The following is a 25,740-nucleotide window of genomic DNA, read 5'->3' as shown; positions in this document are numbered from 1 at the left end:
TTGATCTAGAAAGAATTCATAGTATCTTGAAAACTGGTTTTAGTTCAGTACTGACAAGACCATACCAGTAAGAAAGCATTTTCTTATGTGTCTATTTTTTTTTAATCTTTTCAGTCTTTTTTTTTTTTGTTTTTGCGGAACCAGTGATTGAACTCAGGCCCTTGCCAGGGAAGCGCTTACTCTACTGAACCATCTCCCCGGCCCCCCTTATGTGTCTATTTCAGAGAGGATTAAACTGCATCTTAATTGTTGAATATGGACAGTAGAACATTTTGGCACTAATTTTAATTAAGACAAAAATGACCAAGCATATCAATAGAACCACTTGTACCTGAGTTTAGGCCCTCCCACCCCAGCAAGAGTGGCTTTGTGGAAAGAATGTACTTTCAAGTATTAACATACTAAAATAATTTGTTTTCTACTTGTTTCACTCAATGTAAAAGTTTATTGTATGCCTTTTATGGTTTAGAGAAGATGGGAGTAAGTTATTTTGCATTTTAGGCAGGGCTGGAATTTAATCCAGCTTTCTTTACCTCTAAAACCTCCTCCTCTGAGTTTTTGCTTTCAAAGCAAACTACTAGGGATTATGTGGCATGTATTTGAAAATGAATCCTAACTTGGTGTCTTGGTATTAGGCTGGATAATTGTACTAGCTCAGAGACTGAATGATCTGGAAGCTTCCTTTGAAACTTGAAAGGATTGCCAGTTTTAACTATCTGAAAAGGTAAGAATTTAGAACATTGGATACCTATTATATTTAAGCAAGTAACTGCTACTTAAAGTGATTAGTTTAAGGGTCTGAAAATGACATAACTTTAACAGTATTGCTGTGAAATTTACAAATGTAGTGGAGAAATTAATACAGCAGAACAAATTCGTGTAGTCCAGCCCCTAACCAGTAGAACGCACCTCACCTCCCCAGAATTTCCGGTGCATCTTTCCAGTCCCTGGCTCACCTGAGGGCTGAGCGTTGATCTCAGCCACCACATGTGAGTTTTGTGTATTAAGAGGTATGTTTGGGGGTAAAAGAAAGCAGAGGTAAACTGCACATTACACGTTAGTCAACAAGCATAGCTTGATTTGGACGCCCATCTTTTCCTTTAAAAAAGAACTTTTTTTTTTCTTGGTACTGGGGATTGAATTCAGGACTCTACTGAGCTGTCTCCCCGACCTCCCTAAAAAAACCTTTAACATTTACATAGTTTTCTTTTTACATGTTTCGCTACTTCTCATTCACCAAATCTGGCACCAGGAGGAAAAACCCGAAAGGCGCCCTTTACCTGGACGGTGTTCTTTTGCAACCCTTTAAGGAGATTTGGGAACTCAAAGCCTATACATTATGCCACTTCAATTTTTCTTTCAGCCTCAGAAGAAAATGACTCTGGAGTATAAGTGATTGAATTTAAAGTGTGGGGAGACTGCATGTTCGCCCTTAAAATCTGGGGTCCAGGTCGTTGGCTGAGGCGTGCGCGGGTGTGTAGTGGGGGGTCTGAGCCTGGGGGGGCCGCACCCCCGCGTCTGCCCCACCTTCCCCCGAGGGCACGCCTTTCCTGTCAGTTTCCGGGCCTGCAGCTGGCGAGTTGGGGGCGGGCAGGAAAGGATGCGCTGCCCAGAGGGGCGGGGGCAGCCCCGGCCGGTCCCGTTTGACCCCGGCCCCGCGGGTGCCACCCCCGGTTGTCCGGGGCGGGGCCGGGCGTGCGGGGTCGGACGCGGGACACTCCACGCCGCCTGGCGGTCCGAGGCCTCCGCGTTCCTCGCCCGCGCGGGGCCGCCTGTCTGAGAGGTAAGCGGGGCCCGGCGGCCAGGGAAACGCCCGCGATCTGGGGGCCACTCCGCAGCCCCATGGAGCGGGTGAAGGGGGCGCCCCGCCACGCAGCGCCTGTGCCCTCGGGACGCGCTTTGAAAAGCGGCGACTTCGCACCTGGGCGCAGCGCTCGGGGGCGCGGGCGCGGCCGAGGATCTGAGCCCGGCCACAGCGGGATGGTGAGGGGCTTGCGGCGCGGAGCGTCGCGCAATGAGTTTCTTTAAAAAAAAAAAAAAGAAAGAAAAAAGGAAACCCTTTCAGGAATACAGTCCACTTGAAATATAAGCATTTCGAGAGGATCTTCCGGAGGGACTTTCTGCTATCACTGTAACCCTAGATTTCATAGCGTGAACTTGATAAACTTGACCTGCACCTCTAGCAAGCAGAGCAGCTGCGGCGGGAGTGCGCCCGGGCTTTCCCGGGGAGCTGCTGCCACCCGGGACACCGGGGCTGAAGGCACAGATGACGCCTGTCTCACGAACCGCTTTGGAATTGGGGTTTCCTCTTACTAAATATCATTCTTAGACATACCTAAGAGCATGTGCAAGTTTGTCAGAGAGACGGCATTATTCTGCTTCTGCTGTCCCTTTTGTTGTTTGGCAAGTCGTTGGTGCCGTGGACAGTGAAGTAATTCGGTTTCTTTTCCAGCAGTTCCGAAGGGTAATACAGCTGGTGCCAGCGAGCACGTGGGATTTTAAGTCTCTGAGAGTATCCCCGGCCTCTCCCCACCCTCGCGGCTGCGGCGCGTAGACTTTACTTACAAGAATGTTACACAGGGGCAGGGTTTTGGTTGGTTGGTAGTGCTTGGCCTCCAGAATGCTAGGCGAGTGCTCTCCGACTGTGCCCCAGATATTTTAAAATGTGTTTAAATCATGTACCTGAGGTCTTACTTTCTTAAGTTGATTCTCAAGCCAGACATTGTGAGTAGCCAGTAATGGAATGGGTACTAACATGCTGAAAGAAAATAAGCAAGGTAGACAAAACTAAAGAGGCATATAACGATTTCCGGGCAGTCAGGCTTATTTTATAATTCCATCTCTATTTTATAATTACATTATCAAATAATTCTGTGTTTTACTGGTTGTTTTCCTAAGAAGGAAAATGGAGTATAATCACAGAATCGATTACCACACCCTCCCTCCCATTCCCACCCTCAAACAGGGAAGCAGGCAATGGCAATGGGGAAAAACTGGCCCAACTTGGATTTTGCTTCTCTCCAGTTGGGTTATTGCATATCAGTGACTTAAAGGAGACATTTTAATTGTCCTGCTGTCCGCAGCGCTCCAGAGAGCCCACCCTGCTTCCCCAGAGGGTTCACCTGCTGTTGGGGCAGGTTTCCCAGACCAAGTTCAGAGGACTGAATAAAATCTGTGGCTAATTTTACCAAATCAGAGCCTTTACACTTGTGCTAAGGAGGGGAGGGAGCCCTGCTTATCTGCAGAATTACATTTCTAATCTGCTTCTTCAGGAAGCGCAGTATTTCCTTCGTAAACCAAGGCTTGCTGAAAGAAGGGTAATGGAGACACACTAGTTTCTCTCTCCTTGAGTTTTGGTTTCCCGCTCTTAATTCAGTTAATTTCTGTTCTTTTTTGGCAGAACCGGGGATTGAACTCAGGCCCTTGCACTTATCAGGCAGTTATTCCACTGAACTATCTCCCTGGCTCCTTAATTTCTGTTCTTAATGCAAGGTTGTAACATATGTTTGGAATATAATATACTTGCTTTTCAAAAGTAGTATTCACTGTGGGGTTGGGGCTATAGCTCAGAGGTACTGTACTTGTCTAATGTGCATGAGGTGCTGGGTTCAATCCCCAGCACATCAAAAATATTTAACTATAAATAATAGGGGATGGTAAAAGTAAGAAAATACAGAGGCATGGGAGATGGCTCAGTGGAATAAGCGCTTCCCTGGCAAGCACAGGGGCCTGAGTTCAATCCCCAGTTCCGCAAAAAAAAAGTAAGAAAATATATACTTGGTTATGTTTAATATAACATGGCTTGCTAGATTCTAATATAAAAAACTGATTATAACTGGCCTGCACAATATTTTATAGTTGAATAGTCTACTGTTTGTATCAAAATAAATGCCATTGCCCGTAAATCACTCTGGACCAGGAAAGTCTACCCCACCTTCTAGCTGTCTGGGAAGATTGCTACGTGAATCATACTAACAAAAGAAGTACTGGAAGACTGATAAGAGATGATAGTTGTCATCTGTTCTCTCATTAGACTACCCTGGACAAGAGGAGTCAGGGCCACATGGAGTTCACATTTAGTTGTAATATACTAGGCATCTTTTTCAGAAGTTTGATCATTTTATATAAATCCTAGGAGCCAAGAAATGAAACAATCCAGATAATACACCAGTTGTACAAGCCAGGTCAGGGGTAGAGGTGGGGTGGACATATGCACCACAATACTATGTGAGTTTGGCAAAGATGTAGCAAATTGATCAGTGTGAATGCCAGGCATTTAATGTGAAAATGTATTATCTTCTCCGGATTTACTGTTGACTTTGATAAAATTAACCAAGTAACAAACTCCGCTTAAGGATGTCCTATAAAGATAAAGATTTTGGTGTTTTGCAAAGATGGTTTTGATCTTGAGCACACCTCCCTACTCATGACATATCAGCTTTAATGGAATCAAAAGGACCGATAAAATTATTTCCCCAGGAAAATTAGTGTGCTCCCCACTATCCTTTTGATATCACATGGGAAGTTGTACTTCACAGAATAGCTTTGTCACTTCAAAATCATATTATGTGGATTCATCATTTTTGAGTTCTAATTTCAGGTGTTTTTGAAAAACATCACAATTTGGCAGTGAAGAAGGACATGAGGAGACTAAAGACTTGGGAGTTTGCTGATCAGAATGAAACTGATGTTGAAAGATTTTTCAAATCTGTTGCTGGTGGTGCTCTGTGACTATGGTGAGTATTGTGACTATACCCTATAGATATTGATAAACATAATGTGTGTTTTATAAATATATTCATATGGATGATCTTTCGTGGAGGATGCAGGGCAAGGTCATTGTACCTTTTAAACTGTGATCTTGCATCTCTGAGTGCGTGGAAAATGATTTATAGGTTCTACATAACTGATTCAATTTTACTTTAGTATATTTTTGATTCTTAAAAACACCCTAACAACCATTTTAACTTGTTGGAGAATAGCATGTTACCTTGAATTATCTTTGATTGATTGCCCATTGTTTCAGGATGAGTCATTTTATGCCCACCCACACATAAACACAACACTGATTTTTTTAATGTATTCTTTAAGATTTCACTTGGTGAGAGAGTTATACTGCTTGAGAACTTTGAAACTAGTCTGAACCTCCGTCCTTCCCTGTTGTGTACCTAGAAAAGCTTCCTAGTCTCTTTCCACTTTAGCAACAGGATGGACTTCACAGGGTTATTATAATAAAATAAAATGAAGACTGTGGGATTCCTTGCATCCCTGAGCATATAGTGTAGATGCTTAAAGTTCTCTGTGATTTGTTTCAACTACAGACCTCAATGTATTTCTCAGAGTCTTATGCAACTACTGAATTTATAGCATCAGCAACATGACGTTATTGCCACTACAATCCAGGAGTCCGAGAATTCTGGTTTGTGTAGTATTTGTGGCATAGCTAGCGAAACAAAACAGCATGTGTAGATCTTCTCATCCAGGAGAGCTCCTTTCTTAGACTTCTTTTTTTAAAGATTATTTATTTCAGACACTTGCTTTAAGAAGAAACAATGTGGGATTAATTTCTTTTAAAGTGATTTATTACTATTGAAAAACAGATTGCCCTACATTTAACAGTCATCAACAGAAATTATTACTTTCCTTGATTCATAATGATAAAATACCACAAGCATACAAAGATGCTTAAGTGCACACTGCATTATTTGAATATGAAAACAAAAGTTGAATGAGCATAAAACAGAGCATAGAAGCTGAGTACACAGGCTCCTAATGGAGGGAAAAGAAGGTATTTTCATGGATGTGGTTTTTTCCTTTTTTTTTTTTTTTATCTCCTTTTGATGTGGAAAGGGAGTTAGGTTTTTTTTTGAACGTTAGTTTTTTTTTTTTAATCAACATGCTTATATAGAGACACATCTATTGTGAGTCAGTAAAGAAATAGAGAGAGGGACTATTCAGGAATAGAGACATCAGGATGTGGCAGAAGCGCGTGAAAGTATCTGCTTATGTGTAGGAACAGGTGCGCTGTGCGGGAGCGAGCTCCCCTGCGGCATGCGCCGCCTGTTGGCTGCTGCTGGCGCTGGTCAGTTGTGCCTTTGCTCCCCCTTCCCAGCTGGTCTTTCACTGATTGGCCCCATCAAGTTAGAATCTGATCAGCTTCATCCTTGTCATTGGCAGCAGATCCCCATTCATAAACTAAGTGGCATGCGCTGCTGAGTCCTAAAATGCATTCTAAACTATCCTGCACCTTTCAGGTTCAAAGTAATACACTTTTGCTCTTAGTCTCAACTCCTTCCTTGGGCTCCAGTAAGCATTGGAGGCTCTTTGGCCACTAGTTCACAGAGGGAAGAGTGCCTCTGAATCAGCAGGTGAGCTGCACAGGAGTCAGCCCCCTTGCAGACAAGAGAATATCCAACCCTCAACTTCTTTTGGCAGAACTGGGGATTGAACTCAGGCCCTTGTGCTTTCCAGGGAAGCACTTATTCCACTGAGCCATCTCCCCAGCTCCCCCAACCCTCAACTTCTGTTTTGCCTAATTGGGAAAAAAAACTCTACCCTATTATAAATTTCATGCAAGTAGTAATCAAGTATTTGAATCTATCCAAGTTTTATATATTTTTTCTCATTTCAAACAAGAAATAGGTGTATGCAGAGCTAATTAAGAAAAACGCTTCTGTCTGCCCATATATTCATGTTTTGTTTTTAATAATCATCAATTAAATACATATGAGGGTATTTTGGACTACAAACCCAAACCAAAACAAAATCATGAATTGTTTTGGACATATGTAATAAGTGATATGTAATATGTGATATATTATACATAGGTGAGGTATACATAATAGAAATAAGTTATTTTTAAACCAAAAGGTGCTGGAGTCCCCTAAGTTTAGAATTGTTTTTTACCATACCTGAACCAGCTGATTGTCTCATTATAAGATGCTGCATCCTTTGATGTATGTTTGGATAGGGTTTAAAACAGAAACAAGGATGCTGTGTGTTTATGTTCTTCGTTTGTCCTATCTAGACCATCACCAGTTCCTGTAATGTCCTTAAATTTGCCAGGGAGTTTTTATCTCACACAAATAGAAAACAGAGTTCCTTTATTGATAAAAATTCCCAAATGCTTCTCTTGAATGTTAGACAATAACTTTGAAGGAAAGTTAGGTTCTTAGATTTTAAAGTCTAGAGCAGTTTTTATTATGTCATTCAAACCAGGCTTTCTCTAATTTTGTTGTATATCCATTTCCCCCAAATACCTAAACTCAAGCATATGATTAAGATGAGAAAGATGAGTACTGGATTTTTAACCTGAGAACTGTCAACTGTTATTCTAGCTTAGATTTCCATTGCGCATGTATGTTGAATGTGGTAATAACTCATTATTTTGCACTTCCTGAAAGGTGGTGTCAGAACAGAGCCACCTAGTGTGGAACAAGCTCAGTGCCCCGCTCCCAGGAGCTGCATGCCATTGTATGCTGTACACTTTACGTCATCCTTAGCTCTGTTCTGACTTCTCTAGTGTTTGAAATACTGTTTTCATCAATGTTGCCAATGGTGTATTTCCAATGCATCTTTTAAACACTGACTGTGTTCATTTCAGTCCTTGGGGAAGCTGAGTATCTTCTTCTGGGAGAGCCTGGCCATGTAGCACTGAGCAACAGCACAGTGTCAGTGGATTTCCAGTATTTGGATGATGCTAATGGGACACTGAGGAATGTGTCTGTCCTGCTGTTGGAGGCCAACAGTAACCAGACTGTTATCACCAAGTACATCCTAACCAATGAGTCCCAGGGAACACTCGAGTTTGAGTGCTTCCACTTCAGGGAAGCTGGTGACTACTGGTTCATCATGACTCCGGAAGTATTGGACAACTTTACTTTAGTCCCTTGGTTGGAGAAGAGTGTCTTTCTTAAGGTGGAATGGCCTGTCTTTCATGTGGACTTGAATAGGACATCCCAGGCAGCAGAAGGTACCTTCCACGTAGGCTTTTTTACCAGCCAACCTCTGTGTGCATTTCCTGTGGACAAGCCCAACATGGTGGTGGATGTCATCTTCACCAACAGTCTCCCTGAAATGAGAACAAGTACAGGACAGCCCCTGGAGATAAGAACCAGCAAAAGGACAGAGCTTGCTCAAAGTCAGTGGGTTGAGTTTGGCTGTGCACCTGTGGGGCCAGAAGCCTATGTCACCGTGGTGCTGAAGCTGCTGGGCCGAGACTCAGTCATTACTTCTACCGGACCCATTGACCTGGCCCAGAAATTTGGATACAAACTGGTGATGGTGCCAGAGCTCATGTGTGAGTCTGGGGTAGAGGTGATGGTCCTGCCCCCACCATGCATCTTTGTTCAAGGAGTAGTTACTGTCTTCAAGGAAGCCCCCAGACTCCCTACAGAAGGAGTAACTAAACTGGCTGAAAACAGGGTGCCCCTGGGAGAGAGAAGAACAGTGTTTAACTGCACTTTGTTTGATATGGGAAAGAATAAATATTGCTTTAACTTTGGCATTTCAAGAAGAAGCCATTTTTCTACAAAGGAGAAGGAATGCATGCTAATTCAGAGAAACATAGGTTAGTATTGAGATGTTTAAATATTTAAAAATAGGATTAGCATCCTCATGTAAACTTATTCAGTAGAATTTAAGTGAACCTCAGATGAATTGTAAGTTCATTTTAATGGTTCACTCTTCATCAATTGGCATTACCTTCATTGTCTGAAAAATTACGAGTACAGCCATTTCTCAGTATCTACAGAGAAATGATTCCAGAATGTGGACATCGAACTGGGGCAGTATTGTGTCTAATTTATGCACATCCTTTTGGTCACTTATAATAACATGTAGATGTTATGTAAGTAGTCTTTATACTGTATTGATTATGGAATAATGGCAAGAATAATAATGACCAGAATAATGACAAGAATAAGTTCAGTACAGACAGTTTTTTTGTCTCTCAACATTTTCTTTTCTCTTTTCTTTCTTTTTTTTTTTTTTTTTTTTTTTTTTTTTGCGGAACCAGGGATTGAACTCAGGCCCTTGCGCTTGCCAGGGAAGCACTTATTCCACTGAGCCGTCTCCCCGGCCCCTTCTCTCAACATTTTCCATCTGTGGTTTGTTGACTTTATGTGTGTGGAGCCTGTGGGAAGTAAAGGGGGCAGATGTGCTTACGCATAGACCCGCATAATCTATTTATGTATTTATTTATTTAATTTATTTTTATGTATTTAGGACAGGGTCTGTAGGGTCTCACTACATAGATCTGACTCATAGTGATCCTCCTGTTTTCAGCCTCCCAAGCACTGGGATTACAGACGTGCACCACCACGCCCAGTCTCAATTGCTGGCTCAGCATACCCTGGGGATCGAACCCTGGCCCCTGAATCTGCCTAAACAGGAACTTCAATCTGCTGAGCAATCTGGTGGCCCAACCCGTATAATCTCTTTAGGTTTCAGGTTCCCACCAGGAAAATAGTAGTAAAGTGCCTACCTCAGAGAATTATAGGGATTAAAATAAATAAAAGTAATGCTCTTAAGCATCAGACCATCCTTTCTTGATAGTGTGGAAAAAGTATCATTTCTCCAGTATCAGACAGACTCCTTTCTATTGGAGGCTGGCGTAGAAATTAATACATTTTAGCTATGCTTAGATTATATTTTTAAAAATTAATATCATTGCAGCAGATGGCAGAGATTACTGGAATTTAGATTGTACTTAGTAACTTCTATTTTCTGCCAGCTGAGCATATCTGTCCTCTCTTCTGCCCTTTATTGTAGGAAGGGAAGCCACTTTAGTAAGGAATAGAAGCAAACGTCTTCATAGTCTGTATCCTGGGTGTAATGCACAGCGCTGGGGCCTCTGTAGCTGTGCCATCACCCTTCTGCCTGCCACATGCTGCTCTTTGCACTTCTTCCCCTTTACCTGGGCGCATGCATGACCTTAGTAAGTGGTTTAATTTGGCAGACTGTCTGGTTCCCTCAGCTGTTGTTCTTATGTTCATCTCATTGAGCCCAGGGCTCTTGACTGCCCAAGCTTTTGACTTTCTGTGACCATAGGTGTCTCCTGCTCTATCTGCTTCCTCCTCCCCCTCCTCCTCTCTCCCCTTCTACTGTCCACTTAAGTTCATCTCCCTAACCCACCTAGATTCCAAGGCCCAGCACTTTATCAACCACACCAAGGTCCTAAATTCTTTTGCCCTGTTGTGCTCTTGTTACACAGGTCAGATCTCACCCTGGTTCCATGTTAATCAGTCCTCTGCTGGCTGCCCCCTCCACTCAGGCTTCTGAGGCTGCCTGACAAGGTCATACCCAGGCTGACTGGGGCCACCGTGGGTGGCTCATGCCTCGATCCTCAGCTGGCCTCCGTACTGCCCAGCAGGTCGCCCTGGCCAGCTCCTATGCCTTCCTGCTCTGCACAGTTACTTACTAATGCCTCCTTCACTCATCTTCAACCTCTGCCTTGTGGTTACCTTCCAGAATGGACTTTGCCTCCTGCATCTAGGGCAGCTGGAAGCCAGTAGATGTGAACTCCACACTCTCCCACCAAAGATCCTTGAGCATGTAGGTGTCATACATACCCTCTCCCTTTTTCAGTCATGTGGAAGAAGTGTCAGTGGGGAAGAAGTGTCATTTTTCCACTGTCGTGTCAAACCTCTCTTTTGTAGAGTTTAGCTCTCTGCTTATTTCTGGAACTTTCTATTATATCCCCCTCAACCTTGTCTTTTTTTTCTTTTTTCTTTTGGCAGAACTGGGGATTGAACTCAGGCCCTTGCACTTGCCAGGGAAGCGCCTATTCCACTAAGCCATCTCCCCGACCCCTCAACTTTGTCTTTTACAGACCTTTCTTATAAGGGCTCATTCTTTTCAATTTTTTTTCTTTTTTGCATTTAGTGCAGTGTCTATAGGATTTCACTACATAGATTGGACTCGTAGTGATTCTCCTGTTTTCAGCCTCCCAAGCGCTGGGATTACAGGCATGCGCCACCATGTCCAGTCTCAATCACTGCTGGGGGCAGGGCTGGTGCTGCAGGCTGGGGTTTGCATCCTGGCCACTGCACTATTCAACTTTTAAATGCACTTAATTGACTTATCTAAAAACAGATCAAAACCTACCCCTCACTCAGTCTCATATTCTCTCCCAGACATTATTCTCTCTTCTTCCCTTTATAGCCCAGTTTCTTGAAAACTTTGGATTATCCTTTGGAATTCCTTCCCGCCTCACATTCATTTCTTAGCGTACTTCAAACTGACTCCTTCCTGCAAAGCTGGAAGCTGTCAGCTTCTGTACAGCAGCTGTATCTCAGGTCCCCAGGTGCAGGGCTGCTGTTCACTGACCTCCTTTTGTGAGACGACCCTCTCCTGCTTACCTCCACCCTCCCAGGCTGCTCCTCCAGGATATCCTTTGCTGGCTAGTTCCATCACTGTCTCACCCCTTGCTGGTTGGTCATCTTCTCCCTCACATGCTTGCCAGGAGATTTCTGTGCTGCTGCTGCTGCTGCTGCTGAGTCAGGTTGGGCATCTTCCCCTTGCCCTTGCCATGCTGAATAGCTCACATCCCTCAGCTGGTGCCAGTGCATCTCAAAGGCAGCACATGTGGAATTGGACTCGTCATGTGACTCCCCTAACTGAAGCAGCTCCTCAGTGTGGGCCTCCACCGCCTGTCTCGCTGTTCAGAGCAGAAACTTGGGACTTGCTTGTATGCTTCACGCCCCTAGATAATGGGTCACTGAATCCTCCAGCTTTTGCCATGTTTTGTTTTATTTTTGGCTTTTGTCTTCAGGGCACCTGATACTTCTTCCCTATTCCACGATACCATTTGATATAAGTTTCTATCGCTTTTAAAAGTGTAAGTCCTTAGCCAGACTTCTGCAAGAATTCTAATTGATTCTCAACCATCCATTTAATTCTTATACTGCAGCCAGGGAGATTATTTAAGAATCAGCCTAGCTGAGGCTGTTCCTCTACTTAAAACCTTTCTGTCACCTACCTTGGCTTGAGGGTGGAATGTACAAGGCCTTCAGTGTTCAAGCTGCCCCTTTTCTTTGCTGGAGCCTGAAGCACCTTCCTCCTGGTATCCCCTAGTGAATGTCTCCTGGAGACTCCACTTGTGTTACTCTTCTTCTACCCCAGATTGGCTGACTCCCCTGGCCCTAAAGCATGACAGTACCCTTCAGTTCCTCTTTCAGGGCATTTATCACGTCTTTCATGTTAATGTTCTTGTTAATGTTAATTTTCTTGTCAGTGTTGTCCTTCCCTTTCACAACAACCCTCCCATACTGGGGAAGGGTAGTTGGTGGCAAAACTCAGTTTATGTAGGCATTAAATTATTTCCGGTCAAACTATTAATGGTCTTTATTTGGCCTGCTTGGTTTGCCTGTCACATTAATAGGTGCTCGGTATGTTTTAAAAAATAATTGGACTCAGGTATGGCTGGCCTCAGGTATTAGAAAAACATGAAATTAGTTTGATGATCCAAGATATTCTTGTTTTTTCAAAAGAAGATTTATATACAAGGAAAAATATTCTGACTGAATTGAATGGAAATAAACCAAAAGAAATTGAGACATTTGGGTCAGGAGTGTCATCTTATTGGCACTCCAAGCCACCGGGCTTTCTACAAATGTGTCCAGCCAGTGTCAAACAAACAGCACGGGGGAGGGTGGTGGTGGTGTGAATTCTAGAAATGGGCAGAGCAGAGAGTGGTCCTGTACCCAGGCAGAGAGTGCTCAGGGTCTCCCCATGAGCTGCTCTATGCAGCAGCAGCTGAAGACATTCAAACAGCAGGACCTGAAGCAGTAACCAGGGAAGCTAAACACAGATTCTTTGTGTGGCAGACCCATTCTGACACTGTTCAGCTAAGAACAACTTGCGATAGGAACCCCAGTGACTTCTGGTATTTTTAGTATACATTGAACATCTCTGTTTAAAAATCTGAAATCCATAGTGTTCCAGAATCTGAAACCTTTGAGCACCAATATGATGCTGTAGTGTAAAATTACATACTTGTCTTCATGTGACAGGCTGCAGTCAAAACACAGGTATGCTGAAGATATTGCATGGAATTATGTAGAGTATGTGTATACGGTAATATGAAACATAACTGAGTTTCATGTGTACACTTGGATCCCATCATTAAGATATTTTATATTTGTAGATATTCCTAAATCGCAAACCCTTCTGGTGTCAGACTTTTTGGATAATGGGATATTCAACCTGTATATAAGTTTATGACTGAATTGATGAATTGATTTACTTTCTACTTAAGTTGAAGGTTCTGACCAGTAAAGACCTTTTTTGAGACAGTCTCACTGTGTAGCTCAGGCAGGACTTGAACTTGTGGTGCTTTCTGGCTCAGCCTCCCAAGGGCTGGGATGATACACTGTCTTTTTTTGCCAGGTGGTATCATTTAGGGGTCTACTGTGACTCATGTGAGCCACAAACTGAGTTCTTTATTAGTTCTTTTTAAAAATGGAATAATGTGTTGTATTCATTTGCCTTTTCTGGGGCTCAGTGGAATAAGTGCTTGCCTGGCAAGCGTAAGGTCCTGAGTTTGATCTTTGGTACCACAAAAAAACAAGAACATTTGCCTCTTCCTACAGCTATTATACTAGGACCAGAGGATAGTATGTGAATAACAACTTCTAACAAATTTTAGATATTGCCAAAGATGACTATAGATGATCTTTTTATGGTGATTATTTTGCCCTAGGCAAAGTTTGAAGTGCTTTATGTTTACTGACCTGTTCAGTCTCGACAGTCTTACAATTTAGTTCATTTATGTTGTCTGTTTTATAAATGAGGCCCAGAGAGGCTAAGTATTTTGCCTGAAGTCAACCATGGTTAAATGGTAGAGCCACAACACACAACTGTGCGGACTTGGGTTGTGGGTGTGGCCTAATGGTAGGGCCTTTGTGCAGCCTGTGTGGTAACCTAGGTTTGATCCCTCATCAAAACAAACAAACCCCAACATAACCAGATAGAGTATCTGGAGAGTTTGCTTTTATTACTACTTGATAATTCCTCTAAATGCAGTCACTTATTTCCTGTGTTAAACAATGAAAAGCTTTTTTTGGGGGCAGAACCTGACCTGGGATTGAACTCAGGCCCTTGTGCTTGCCAGGCAAGCGCTTACTCTACTGAGCTATCGCTCCCACTCCCTAATCAAGGATTTTTTTTTTCTTTTCTTTTCCTCAATACTGGGGATTGAACTCTGGGCCTTGCACTTGCCAGGAAAGCCCCTATTCTACTAAGCCATCTCCCTGGCTGAAAAAGCTTTTAGGCTCACTCGCTGATACATCTTGTGCTGCCCACCCCTTTTAGAAGACCTATTGCCCTTCGGGGTCCCCTGGCCCAAGCTTACGCATACTTTATTCAGTGGACATGAGCTTTGTCTGTACAAATCTGTGCTGTTTATCTAGGTGCTTTTGCTCTTGCTGCTACTGATAGCTCTGCACATATGTGTGTGCAATTTCCTTGTAAGCATGTTTGGCTTATTTACCTTGGTCTCTTGAACAGAATGTCTTGCAGATGTGAGTATTTCATAGGCTTTATTCCTTCAGATAGTCTTGGAGGCAGAAACAAATTTCCCTTTTTACTTTCCAGACAGCTTTTGCTCATTCAGAGTTAATGTCTTTCATAATGACCTGAAAGGCATTTAATGTGGTCAGACAGGTTTGCTACCTATGGCACATGGGTGGACATCTACACGGAACCTAATAAAATAGCCTTTCATTCCTGAAGACTTTTTAGAGTATTGTCGTCTTGCTCTTCATGTGTAGCGTGTGAGCTGTATCTCTCTCATGAGGTCCGATTTTACCAAGTATTTTGCACAGAGTTACTAGAAGAGCTCTTTAGAGAGCAGATGCTTAAGGCATTTAAAAAAAAATCTGCCTGGCTAAATTTGACCATTGCTTTATTGAGTGATTTTCTGTTTAATTTGATTTAGAAATAAAGACATATAACTAGTTTAAATGTTTGTTTTTATTGTTAATTATCCTATGAATAATGACTACTTTCAAGGGAAAAGGATGCATTTTTATTTTATTTAATTAATTTATTTTTTAAAAATGTATTTGGTGTAGGATCTACAGGCTCTCACTACGTAGATTGGACTTGCAGTGATTTTCTTGTTTTCAGCCTCCCAAGTGCTGGGATTACAGGCACATGCCACCATGCCCAGTCTCAATGGCCGTTTCAGGGGACCCTGGGGGCGGGGAAGGCACTGCACAGCAGGGATCAAACCCCAGCTGCTGCGCTCTGCCTGAGCAGGTGTGTTAGTCTACTGAGCTATCTGGCCAGCCCAAGGACACATTTCTAAACGAGATTTTTTTTTTTACATTAAGACTCATACCTTTACTGATTTTTTTCTTGACCCTTTAAGGGAATTTTTGTTTTTAAGCTTGAAAAAAGTATGTATTTTTAAAAAATTCATGTATTTAAAGAAATTATAATTATGTATACATAAATGCAAACTATATAATAAACATTCAGAAAAAAATAACAATGGGATTCAGCTTTTGTAATTACTCATTTTGTAGTTTTAAATGTAAGCAAAAGAGAAGAATAAACTATACGTTGACTTAATTTGCTATTTAGACTACAGAAATGGGTTTCCAGATTTTTCTAAATGAGATCACACAAGTTTGGCCCAGAAACTTTCCTGTGAGATTCCCAAAGCTTTGCAGGCGCTGGGGCTTAGCGCCCAAGTGTTTCTGAGGCCCTGTGGACAAAGCTGGCTCATTGTTCTGCACAAGAGGAGCCACGCGTGATCCAGGAGGCACAGGACCAATATTGTGTTCAGTTGGCCCTCTGCATGGAACATCATTACCACACCTCAGCTGAGGCAAGTCCAGGACTCTCATTTGTAATGCTCCCACTCATGTGAGAGGCCTCAGAGACTTATAATTGCTTTAAAGAACTTGTATTCCATGACTCACTCCAAAGATTGCACCACTTGGCTCCCCTGAGGATGTAGCTGCCCTACACATTTTGCTTATTGTTATTACTATTTTTGTAATGCTTTGTATACCTTTGGCTGCGTTAGAAATTTTTGTCCATGAAAGATGAAGAGTCTTTTATGCAGAAGGTATTTCGGTGTTTCATATTGGAAAGACCTGATGGGACTTGGAGTTCCATGAGTACTGATAGAGGAGGAGCTCAGGCAATTTCTCTGCAGGGATCTGTTCTGTTATTCTCTCTGGCAGTGATTGCATGTCTGCTTGGAAGAGCAATTTGCATTTCTCAATCAGTACTGGTTGTTTTGGCTTATTATTTTGTTTTGCTCAGTGGTAGAATGCTCACCTTGCAGGTACAGGGCCTCAGGTGTGATCACCAGTTCCATGAAAAGCCAAAACAAAAGGCAGTTTGGGAAGAGTTTTGTATTTTGAAGTTCTGTTGTTGGGTGAATCAAGATTCCCTGCTAGACTGACTCCTTCATTAGTATTACGTGCCTCTGTATCCGTGGTTCTGCAGTGTTTTGTCAGTACTAATATAACCACTCCAGGTTTCTCATACATTCACAAGATACATCTTCTATCTTTTCACTTTTAACCTCTGTATGTCTTTACATGTAAAGTGTTTTTTAGAATAGTATATAGTTGGATCATGCTTTTAAAAAAATATTTACTATAGTAGTCTCTGTTTTAAATTGTTTTATTTATATTTAGTGTTTCCATTAAATGGCTGTATTAAAGCCTGTTTTGCTGGGTTTATATTTGTTCCATCAGTTCTTTGTTTTTTTTCTTTTTTCTTCTGCATCTTCTATACTGAATATTTTTAGGATTTACTTTACACTATGTGTTTATTGTATATACCTTCAAGTATTTTTAGTGGTTGTCCTGGAGATTACAATGTACAACTTTACCATGAATCTACCTTCAAATTTCAAGTACTATTGGAATAATAATTATCTTGTAATATAAAAACTCCAAATTTTAATAGCACGCTCCGAATTCACTTCCCTACCCTACCCTTTTGCAGTACTGAGACAACCCAGGGCCTTGAACATACTAGGCCAGTGCTGTACTACTGAGCTATACCTTCAGCCTTCTGTAATTATGTGGTAGTTGTCAAGGATTTTACTTCATGCATGATATCAGGTACATAACTCACTGCTACAATTCTGGTTTATGCTATCAATTACACTTCAGAGCATTTAAAAATAAGAGGGATTTAATATTTACCCTTATGTATGCCATTTCCATCATTCTTTTTCTTTTTATACATGTTTTGTTTGGTATCATATGTCTTCTGCTAAAGGATTTCTTTTTAACATTTCTTGTAGTTGAAGGCTTATAGGGAAAGCTTGCTGAGAATTCTCTCAAGTTTTCATCTGAAAAAGCCTTTATTTTTGAAAGATTTTTTAGATAGTTTTTTCTTTAGCTTTTCAGGAATGCTACTCCATTATCTTCTGACTGGCATAGTTTCTGATGAGAAGTCAGCTGTATTCTCAGCTTTATCCTTTGCATCATATAGTTCCACCCTTGACCTACTCCAGCCACGCTGTCTTCAGCATATTTTTGTTTTTGGTTTTGAGAAGTTTGAGCATAGTGTATCAAATTTTTAATTTTTTTTCTCCTTTTCTATTTGTCCTATTTGATATTTTCTGAGCGTCCTTGACCTCTGGCTTGGTCCTTCATTAGTTTTTGGAAGTTTTTGGGCATTTAAATATTTCTTCTGTCATGTTTTCTCTTTCCCTCCTGTGATTTCAGTTACGTGTACACAAGACGATTTGATGTTGCCCCACAGCTTTTCAGTGTGTTCTGTTTTATTCACTCTCTCCTTTTGTTTTAGTTCATTTTGTTCTGCTATAACAGAACACCTGGTATTGGGCAATTTATAAACCATAGAGATTTATTTCTCACAGTTCTAGAAAATAGGAATTCCAAGGTCGAGGTCCAGCAGCTGGTCAGTACCTTCCTACTGCCTCATCCCAGGAAGAAGATGTAAAGGCAGAAGAGTGCATGGCTCAAGTGCTTGCAGAATCATCATCAGTCCATTCATGAGGTGAAGCCCTCAGAACCTGAACACTTCCCCTTGCATTGTGTTTCCCAGTGCTATTGCATTGAGCATCAGGTTTCTAATATGTGCATTTGGGTAGACATATTCAACTCAGTACTCTTTGTATTTCACATTGAATGATTTCTGCCTGTCCCAGTGGCTTTTCTCATTGTCAAGGCAAAATCCCAGATACCCAGAGCTAAAGGAGAGAAGGTTTATTTAGCTCACAGTTTGTAGAGGTCTCAGTCTGTAGTCAGCTGGCTCCAAAGCAGGGTGGCCTGGCAGAGGGGCATCAGAAAAGATAAACAGTCCGTGGCAAAGCAGAGCAAGTAGAAGTCAGTAAGCAGCAGGTAAGTGACAAGTGAGCCCTCGTTCTGTCCCTAATATTTCAGCCAGGCTACCTGCCCTGGGAGAGGTAGCACTGACACCCTAGGTGGGGCACTCTTAGTCCTACCTAGAACTGTGCCCAACTAATCTGTGGACTAAGTTGGTAATTGTACCCGTGATCCTATTTGCACCCTTAATCCCAGCATTACACACTTTAGATCCAATCACCTCTGAAAAACTACATCTATTGCCACGTGAGGCTTTGGGGACCTATAGACACAAGCAACAACATTATACCTATATTTAGATTTATGGTTTCTGTCATTAGGTGTGGTATATCTATTATGAGTCTGCAGAAGTGATTTATCTCTGTTACTGTGTTTTTTAAGTTCTGATATTTCCATCTAACTCTTCAATTTTCTGATGAAAATTTTAATGTTTCTGTTCATTTTGTTTTCCTTTTCTGCTAAAGTCTTAACAATTTTAATTTTTTTTCTAATAGGCCTAGTACCTGGGTAATATCTAAGTCTGGTTTTCTTGATTACCTTGTCTCTTGATGGTTTTTCCCTTTTTTGGGTATCTCATAATTATTTGTATCTTGTTTGGAACAGTAGACCCAGAAGTAACCCTGGAAGTGGGTTACTGTACTTCTGGTCTTGGTACGTCTTTAGTGTGGCTGTTGGGTTATTAAGTAAGGAATCAAACTGGTTTTTTTTTCCTGTTGCTACATCTATTCTGTTCATCACAGATCTCAGAACTTTCTGTTACCAATTTTCTGTATTGACAGTGGGCATTGGGTTGCCAGATGCTTCTGTTCCACCTTCAGTATTAGGCTTGCCCCTACACATTAGAGATATTTGCCTCTAGCTTTCTCTCATGCAGCACTGGATAGCCTGGTGTGAGGGGAGGATTCTCCCTTGTGCTGGTTCATCCTCTGTCTTGGGCAAATATTCTGTCCCTAAGTTTCAGGATGGTACCTTCTCGATAAACCTGTCCCTCTCCAGTGGTAGAAAATCTTTAATAGTCTGGGACCAGGAGATTTCAGACTCCTCTCCAAAGGTAAAGGAGTTTTCTTTTTCCATTCCCTTGCACTAGTTGACCTCAACTGATGCTTCTTAGGTGACCAGGCTTCCTTCCTTTTCCAATGGATGAATCTATTGTTCTTTGGAAAAGATGGAGAAAGGATATGGTGAGGCTTTGAGTCTCTTCTGCTGTGGTGCTCCTTCCTTCCCCACACCTTACCATGAGGAGGCATCGTCTGTTCTTATAGGTGCCCTCAGCCCCTCTGGAGAGCATTTGGTGAGCTCCCTGGAGAAGAGCCTGTGTGTGGGTACAGTTCCCCTTGTTTTGTGTCTTTTGTGTTCTCATTATAGTCCACACTAGACTTTTATCATTACATTTTTAGTGGGATTTTTCTCGCCAGCTTGTGTGGGTGGGCCCTGGAGCCTGTCCCAAGTAAGCACATGTTATAGCCCCTCTTTCCTTGGAGGCGCCTGTCTTTCTTCATGTCAGAGGCTGTTTGGTTGTCCTGTGACCTCATCTCTCGGGTGGGCTCTAGGAAAGCTACGATTTTTATAAATTGTGCAGCTTTTCTTTAAGTTTAGGAGTAACACCACAGCTTCTTTCTACATCTCTGGGAATGTTTTTACTTGACTTTTCAAGGCCTGAGATTTGAGTTTTGCTGTTTCACTTAGGTGCAGTTAAAATACTGATTCTCCAATGAGCTAGCATTAAAAACATGACTTATGTCCTTGCAGAAACTTGGGGACCGTGGCAGCCGTGGGGTCCGTGTAGCACCACGTGTGGGGATGGTGTCAGAGAGCGTCGCCGTGTGTGTCTCACTTCCTTCCCCTCCAGACCTGGCTGCCCTGGAACATCCTTGGAGACCTCCTTGTGTTCCCTGGAGGAGTGTCCAGGTAGGTATTCTTACTTCCTCTGGGCATCTCTCCTCAGGGCCTCCAGCAGAAGGTGTATTGAACAGACTGACCTGAGAATCACCACTCTGAGTTCAGGAGTGGCTTCGTCAGGGCTCTGTGGTTGCTCTAGTCCCTTGTTCTGTAGTGTGTCTAAGACTGTGAGTAGCATGGAAAGCAGCTTGGCACTGAGCTGGTGGCCATTACCACTGTGGGAAAGAGGAACATTACAATGAAATATGTCTAAATTAAAAATTCAGACATGTTAAATAATTTTTACAGTGCAGGAATAGAATGGAGAAGAATTATTTCTTCTTCCTAAGATTTATTTTATTTTTATTTCTATCTGTACTTCCCCACAAAGTGGTGGGCAAATATTTTTTCTTAACTTTTCAGATCATCCCAAAGAAGCCCAGTGGGACCGAATGTACTATTAATTGTCAGAAGGGGGGCAGGGCACCCTCTTTCTCCCTGAGTGGCTTATGTTTATTCAGCACCCCCTCTGTCCTGTAGAAGGAGGGTAGGGATACTTGTTTTGGGTATGGGGACTGGCTTTTCCTGCATTTTCAGAATGTCTTCAAGGCATGCAGGGGTGTCTGCCAGTGACTGAGGTCAGCGGTATAGAAACAGGATGCTCGTGTAGCTTAGGTTGCCTTCAGTTATGGAGCCAAGCCCTGCTCCCTTGCCACAGTTACAGCTGCCAGGAGTCCTTGCCCTTCCCCCCCACAGCTCATCTCTTGATATGTAACACCTCGTTAGCTGGTTGGGCCTGCTGTGACCCTGACCTCTAAATAATCTAACGTCTCTGTCAATTCCTGTCCTTTTGCCCATCCCAGGTTGAAGGGCCATCCTAGTTCCTTATCCCTGTGGGCTCTGAAGGGGTTAGGTGCTCATCTTTGTTTGGATCTCAGAGTAGCTTTCAGCACAAACGTCACACACCTGGCAGGCTGCAGCCAGTGTTCCTGCCTGTGGCCTTAGAAAATCCCTCCTGCTATTTTGTCTTGCTAGCCAATACTATAACCTTTTTTCCCTTCGTTCCAAAATCTTAGGAACTTTGTCTTTTGTCTTTTTTATGGCAGCCTCAGGCTCAGGCTCAGGCTCGCCTCCCAGCCCTCAGCCTGTCTTCTTTCACGCACCCTGGGCCCCACTCTGAATCTGTTCTTTCATCAGTCATACTTCATAGTGCTTTGTAAGGCTCTCATCTATGTCTACTCCTTTCTTTGCAAATCCCTTTCACATTTCCCAGCTCCTTCTGTGTGTATAACTTCATTCAAATACACCTTTTAATTCTGGGATGGCGTGTTGTATTAAGAGAGTCCACCCAGAGTTCTGCAACACACAAGGGAATTTAAAATCAGTGCTGGAGCTGGCGAGAGAGCTCAGCGGGCTAAAGCACCTGCTTAGGCAAGCACAGGAACTGTGGTTCGATCCCCAACACCACATGCATGCCAGCCCCACCCCCACGGCAGACTGAGCTGACCACACACACAAAAAAATAAAATAAAAGCCACTGGCTTGCACTGTCTTTTTAGAGCAGAATGCTATTAGCCACCAATGGACCACCTACATGCTAAAATTTTAAATATTCTATCTCAGTTAAACCTCATACTGGTTCTGCAGTGTAGGTATTTTGCTGGGCTCAGAGCATGAGCATTTTTGTAAGTACTTTGCATGTAGGAAGTTGATGTAGCTGACCTTATGTATCTGCAAGTTCTGCATTTGTGTATTTAACCAACCAGGCATGGAAAATACTCAGACAAAATGTGTTTCTACATTGAATATGCACTGATATTTTTCTTTTATCATTCAGTAAATAGGGTATAACAGTCAAATAGCATTTATATTGTACTAGGCAATATGAGTAACCTAGGAATGAACGCGAGTATTTGGCAGGATGAATGTAGGGCACTATGCAAATACTATGTTATTTTATAGAACAAACTTGAGTATAGTGATCCTGGAACCAAACCCCAGAAGACACTAAGGGATACAGGGGACACATGTGTACTGTTGTTTCTGTATTAGAGGCAGACTCTGGGCAGGGGAGGGAGATCCTCGCTCAGGTCATGCAGTGAGGAATTAGGCCTGCAGTGATGGTGAACCTTTTAGAGACTGAGTGTGGAACTGCATCCGAAAACCCACTTACTTATTGCAAAGTGCCAAACCCTGCAATTAAGCCTGAACACTGAGGTTTTAGTTCAGATAACAACTGTTATCTGATTCTTGGCTGCTGGGGCAACTTGGCTCGTCCTCGTGTACCAGCAGAGAAGGGCTCTGCATGTCCTCTGTGGCACACAGGCAGTAGGTTTGCCACCACTGACTTAGGGGAGCTGGAGCTAATTTCATTCTAAGCTGCTTCTCTTGAGTGCTGTGCCTTTATCTATAGACCAATCTGGGTTTTCAGGAGAGGCATCAGCAACTGGAGCAGTTGTTTTTGAGGAAATGTGATCGTATTTCATGTTCTGGGATTTTAATTCTTTCTTTTTTGATTTTAATTCTTTAATGCTGGATGGGATCTGGAACCTAAATTATCAATGAGCAAGGAAGTAAGTGCTAGAGACACCCCTGCTTTTTACTCTAAGCGGGCCTCGGGTAAATGCTTAAGTAGGTGAAAAGGATCGTTTCTTCCAGGTCTTCCCTTCTTCCCTACTCCCCCTATTTTCCATTCCTTGGAGATGTGGCAGTCTGTGAGCCTGCTGCTTACCATCAGGAGAGCCACTTCCGCTGAGCTGACGTGAACAAGCAAGCCCGAGAGGAGCCGAGCTGGCTCAGGCTGGCAGACCATGGGCTTTTCTCCAGCTGTGGCCCTCAGGGGAGCCAGCTAGCGTCAGAAGAGAGCAGAGGTGGGAGAACAGCTCTGGACGTGTGATAGCAGTGCTGCTACCCACTGTCATCAGTACCACCACTGCCGAGACAAAGTGATAAATCAGAGAACAATCTTTCAGCATACAACTGTTTTCACTTGGTTAAGAGTTCAGAGTTTTACTTGGCTTTAGAAGAATGCTTTTATGCCAAGCTCAGAGTGAAGCTGTGCATTAATTTTGTCTCTGTTAAATATGAGAGTGGAAAATCCAATTTCTGTGTTACCTGTGTTGGATCAGGTGGAATACTGATCATTTTTATATTCTACTTTAAAATAGGGAATGAATCAATTAAATAAGCTAATGTTGAGTACCAACTATGTGCAAGTGACTGGGACTGGATAAGACGTGTCCTTGGCTGAAGGGGCTTATGATATTTTAGTCCAGAAGGTGTAAACACAGGTGTAGTACACTGTACAATACAGAGCCTAAAGCAATAAAAGTTCTGACAACTTGGTGTGGAAGCTTGAAGGGGTGCTGGCCCATGCTGGAAACATCTCCAGTCTTGGAGCTGGTGATTTTTGAGCTCAAGCTTGAGAGGTGAGAAGGTGCTACCCCAGTGATTGAGGTAAGCAAAGCGTACAATGAATGGCATGGAAGATGGTGCAGAAGGAGATCTGGGGAACTGTAAATAATTCGCTGTAGCTTGAGAAAGGTGTGCCCAGAAGGGTAGGAAAACCAAGACCAGACAGATTGCTGGGGACCAGGCCCTGCGGGTCCTTGAAGCCTCGAATAGATGTTTTTGGGTGATCTCTCTGGCTGTAAATGTAGAATCAGGTTGGAAGAGTAGATGTGGCAGAGAGGGCCCCTTGCGTTTTGCAGTAATGCCTACAAAAATGAGCCACTTGCAGTGGGGATGTGGGGAGGGAAGGATGCAGACTCTGGATTCAGTGAACAGTGGCAAGACAGGCAAGAAGGTCCTGTACTAGGCCCCACATGAGCCATGGTCCCTCTCCCCTGAAATTGGGTATATCTGAGGAGGCCCATGTTCTAGGGGAAGGTGATGAGTCTTGGGCTTGATGAGGTGGAAGTGGCTGAGACAGATCTCCCTGCCTTCGAAGCTCATGTTCTTCTCTCTAAATTACATGAATATTGTCACTGAAACTAAGAGGGAGAGAGAGCTTCAAGAGGCATCTCATGCATGGTAGCCAGTGCTGCAGGATAATCAGTTACTAGGAAGTCATTAATGACCTCAGCAGGAGCTGTTTTGTTGGAGTCCTGGGGGCAGTTGGCAGTAAACGTCACCATGTGGGAGCAATCTGTCAGCAAATATGGACTCCTTTGACTGTAAATATGGCTGGGGAACAAGCACAGCAATAAGAGCTGGATTATGGACTCGTGAGAGGGCTGGGGAAGATGTTTGGTTTTTAATTTTGTTTGGAACGGGATTAAACCCGGTCCTTTGCATGGAGTGACAACTCCTAGTCATCCACCTTTTTTTTCCTTCTGTTTTTTAATTTTTATTTATGTATTTGGTAAATAAAAGCTCAGACTCAGTGATCTTCCTGTCTCAGCCTCCCCAGTGCTGGGATTACAGGCATGCGCCACCATGACCAGTTTTGGTGACTAGCTTGGTGTGGGCCAACATGGCATGGATACTGGGGATGGAACCCAGGTCCCTGCACTTGGCCAGACAGGTACTTAGACCACTGAGCTATCTTCCCAGTCCTCTTTTTGTTGTTTTTAAAGACACGGTCTTGCTAAGTCACTGTACTGTCTAGTCTGGGCTTGAATTTGCAGCCCTTCTGCCTCAGGTGCTAGGACTAGGCATGCCCTACCATTCCTGGCTGAGAAGGGTCTTTCTAAAGTGGAAAGAGCTGAAACAAGTTTCTGTGCTGAGGAGAAGGAGCAACTGAAGAGAAGTTGGGATGATTAGGATCCCGTTGGAGAAGGGTGGATGTTTGTTGGTGAGCTTGCCTTATCGGGGGAAACTTATCCCCCTTATGGTGTGAAACTCAGTTAAACAGAGGTGGAGTGCTGCTAAGTTTGTGGGGGAAGGTTACGGCAGAAGGTGGGGATGTGGTTGTCAGATGGCTTTTTTGTCTTTTCTGTGACCTGCCAGATTGTTAGGGAAGCAGATTGGATAGGGAGCTTGGAGACATGGTGAAATTGGAAGCAAGTATTTTAGGGGACAGCAGATATAGTCGTTAAGGGATAGAGCTCAGAATGAGAGGTCCAGGGAGTCAAGGTGTTGAGAAGAAAATAGGGTCAGTGATGACAATGCATAGGACTTGTTTAGGGATGAGGTAAGACTAGGTAGCAGCTGGATCTTGGGAGAAAAAGGAGGGTTGGAGAAGCCCAGTGAGAGTAAACTACACAGTAGGGCAACCAGACAGTGAGCTGTGACAGGTGATACCTCAGAAGAGGAGCTGCTGCAGACCATGGGAAGGCAGTGCAAACCGGATTAGCTCTCAGCTGCCCAGGCTGGTCCTAGCTCTGTGGTGACAAGGGAGGCTGGAGCCCAGGTGCTGTAGTAACTGACAGCTATCAGGAGTTTGTGAGATAGTGGTGGAGGAGGAACAGAGAGTAATCTAAGCTAAGCATGGTGGCACATGCCTGTAATCGCAGCACTTCGGGAGGTTGAAATAAGAGAATCTCAAGTTCAAGCCCACCCTGGGCAACTTAGCAATGTACCAAGTCCTGGATCA

General features: G+C 43.1%; 1 protein-coding gene across 2 annotated transcripts in view; it reads left to right on the top strand.

The window, feature by feature from the left end:
* The first annotated feature begins 4,605 nt into the window (after positions 1-4,605).
* The window catches only part of Thsd1 (thrombospondin type 1 domain containing 1), a 25,325-nt gene continuing 4,190 nt past the window's right edge, over positions 4,606-25,740 (top strand). Inside the window, exons 1-3 of one of the 2 annotated variants that reach the window (XM_004645050.2) lie at positions 4,606-4,736; positions 7,604-8,569; positions 20,076-20,234. In XM_004645050.2, the coding sequence (XP_004645107.1) occupies positions 4,679-4,736; positions 7,604-8,569; positions 20,076-20,234 (1,183 nt within the window). In that variant the 5' untranslated portion in view covers positions 4,606-4,678. The remainder of the gene's footprint in view (positions 4,737-7,603; positions 8,570-20,075; positions 20,235-25,740) is intronic. The other variant, XM_004645051.2, reaches the window with a different exon arrangement.

The sequence above is a fragment of the Octodon degus genome, unplaced genomic scaffold (genome assembly GCF_000260255.1).
Source record: "Octodon degus isolate 3935 unplaced genomic scaffold, OctDeg1.0 scaffold00216, whole genome shotgun sequence".
Lineage (NCBI taxonomy): Eukaryota > Metazoa > Chordata > Mammalia > Rodentia > Octodontidae > Octodon > Octodon degus.
The sequence above is the reverse complement of the archived record's forward strand: the minus strand, read 5'-3'. Positions and strand labels throughout refer to the sequence as shown.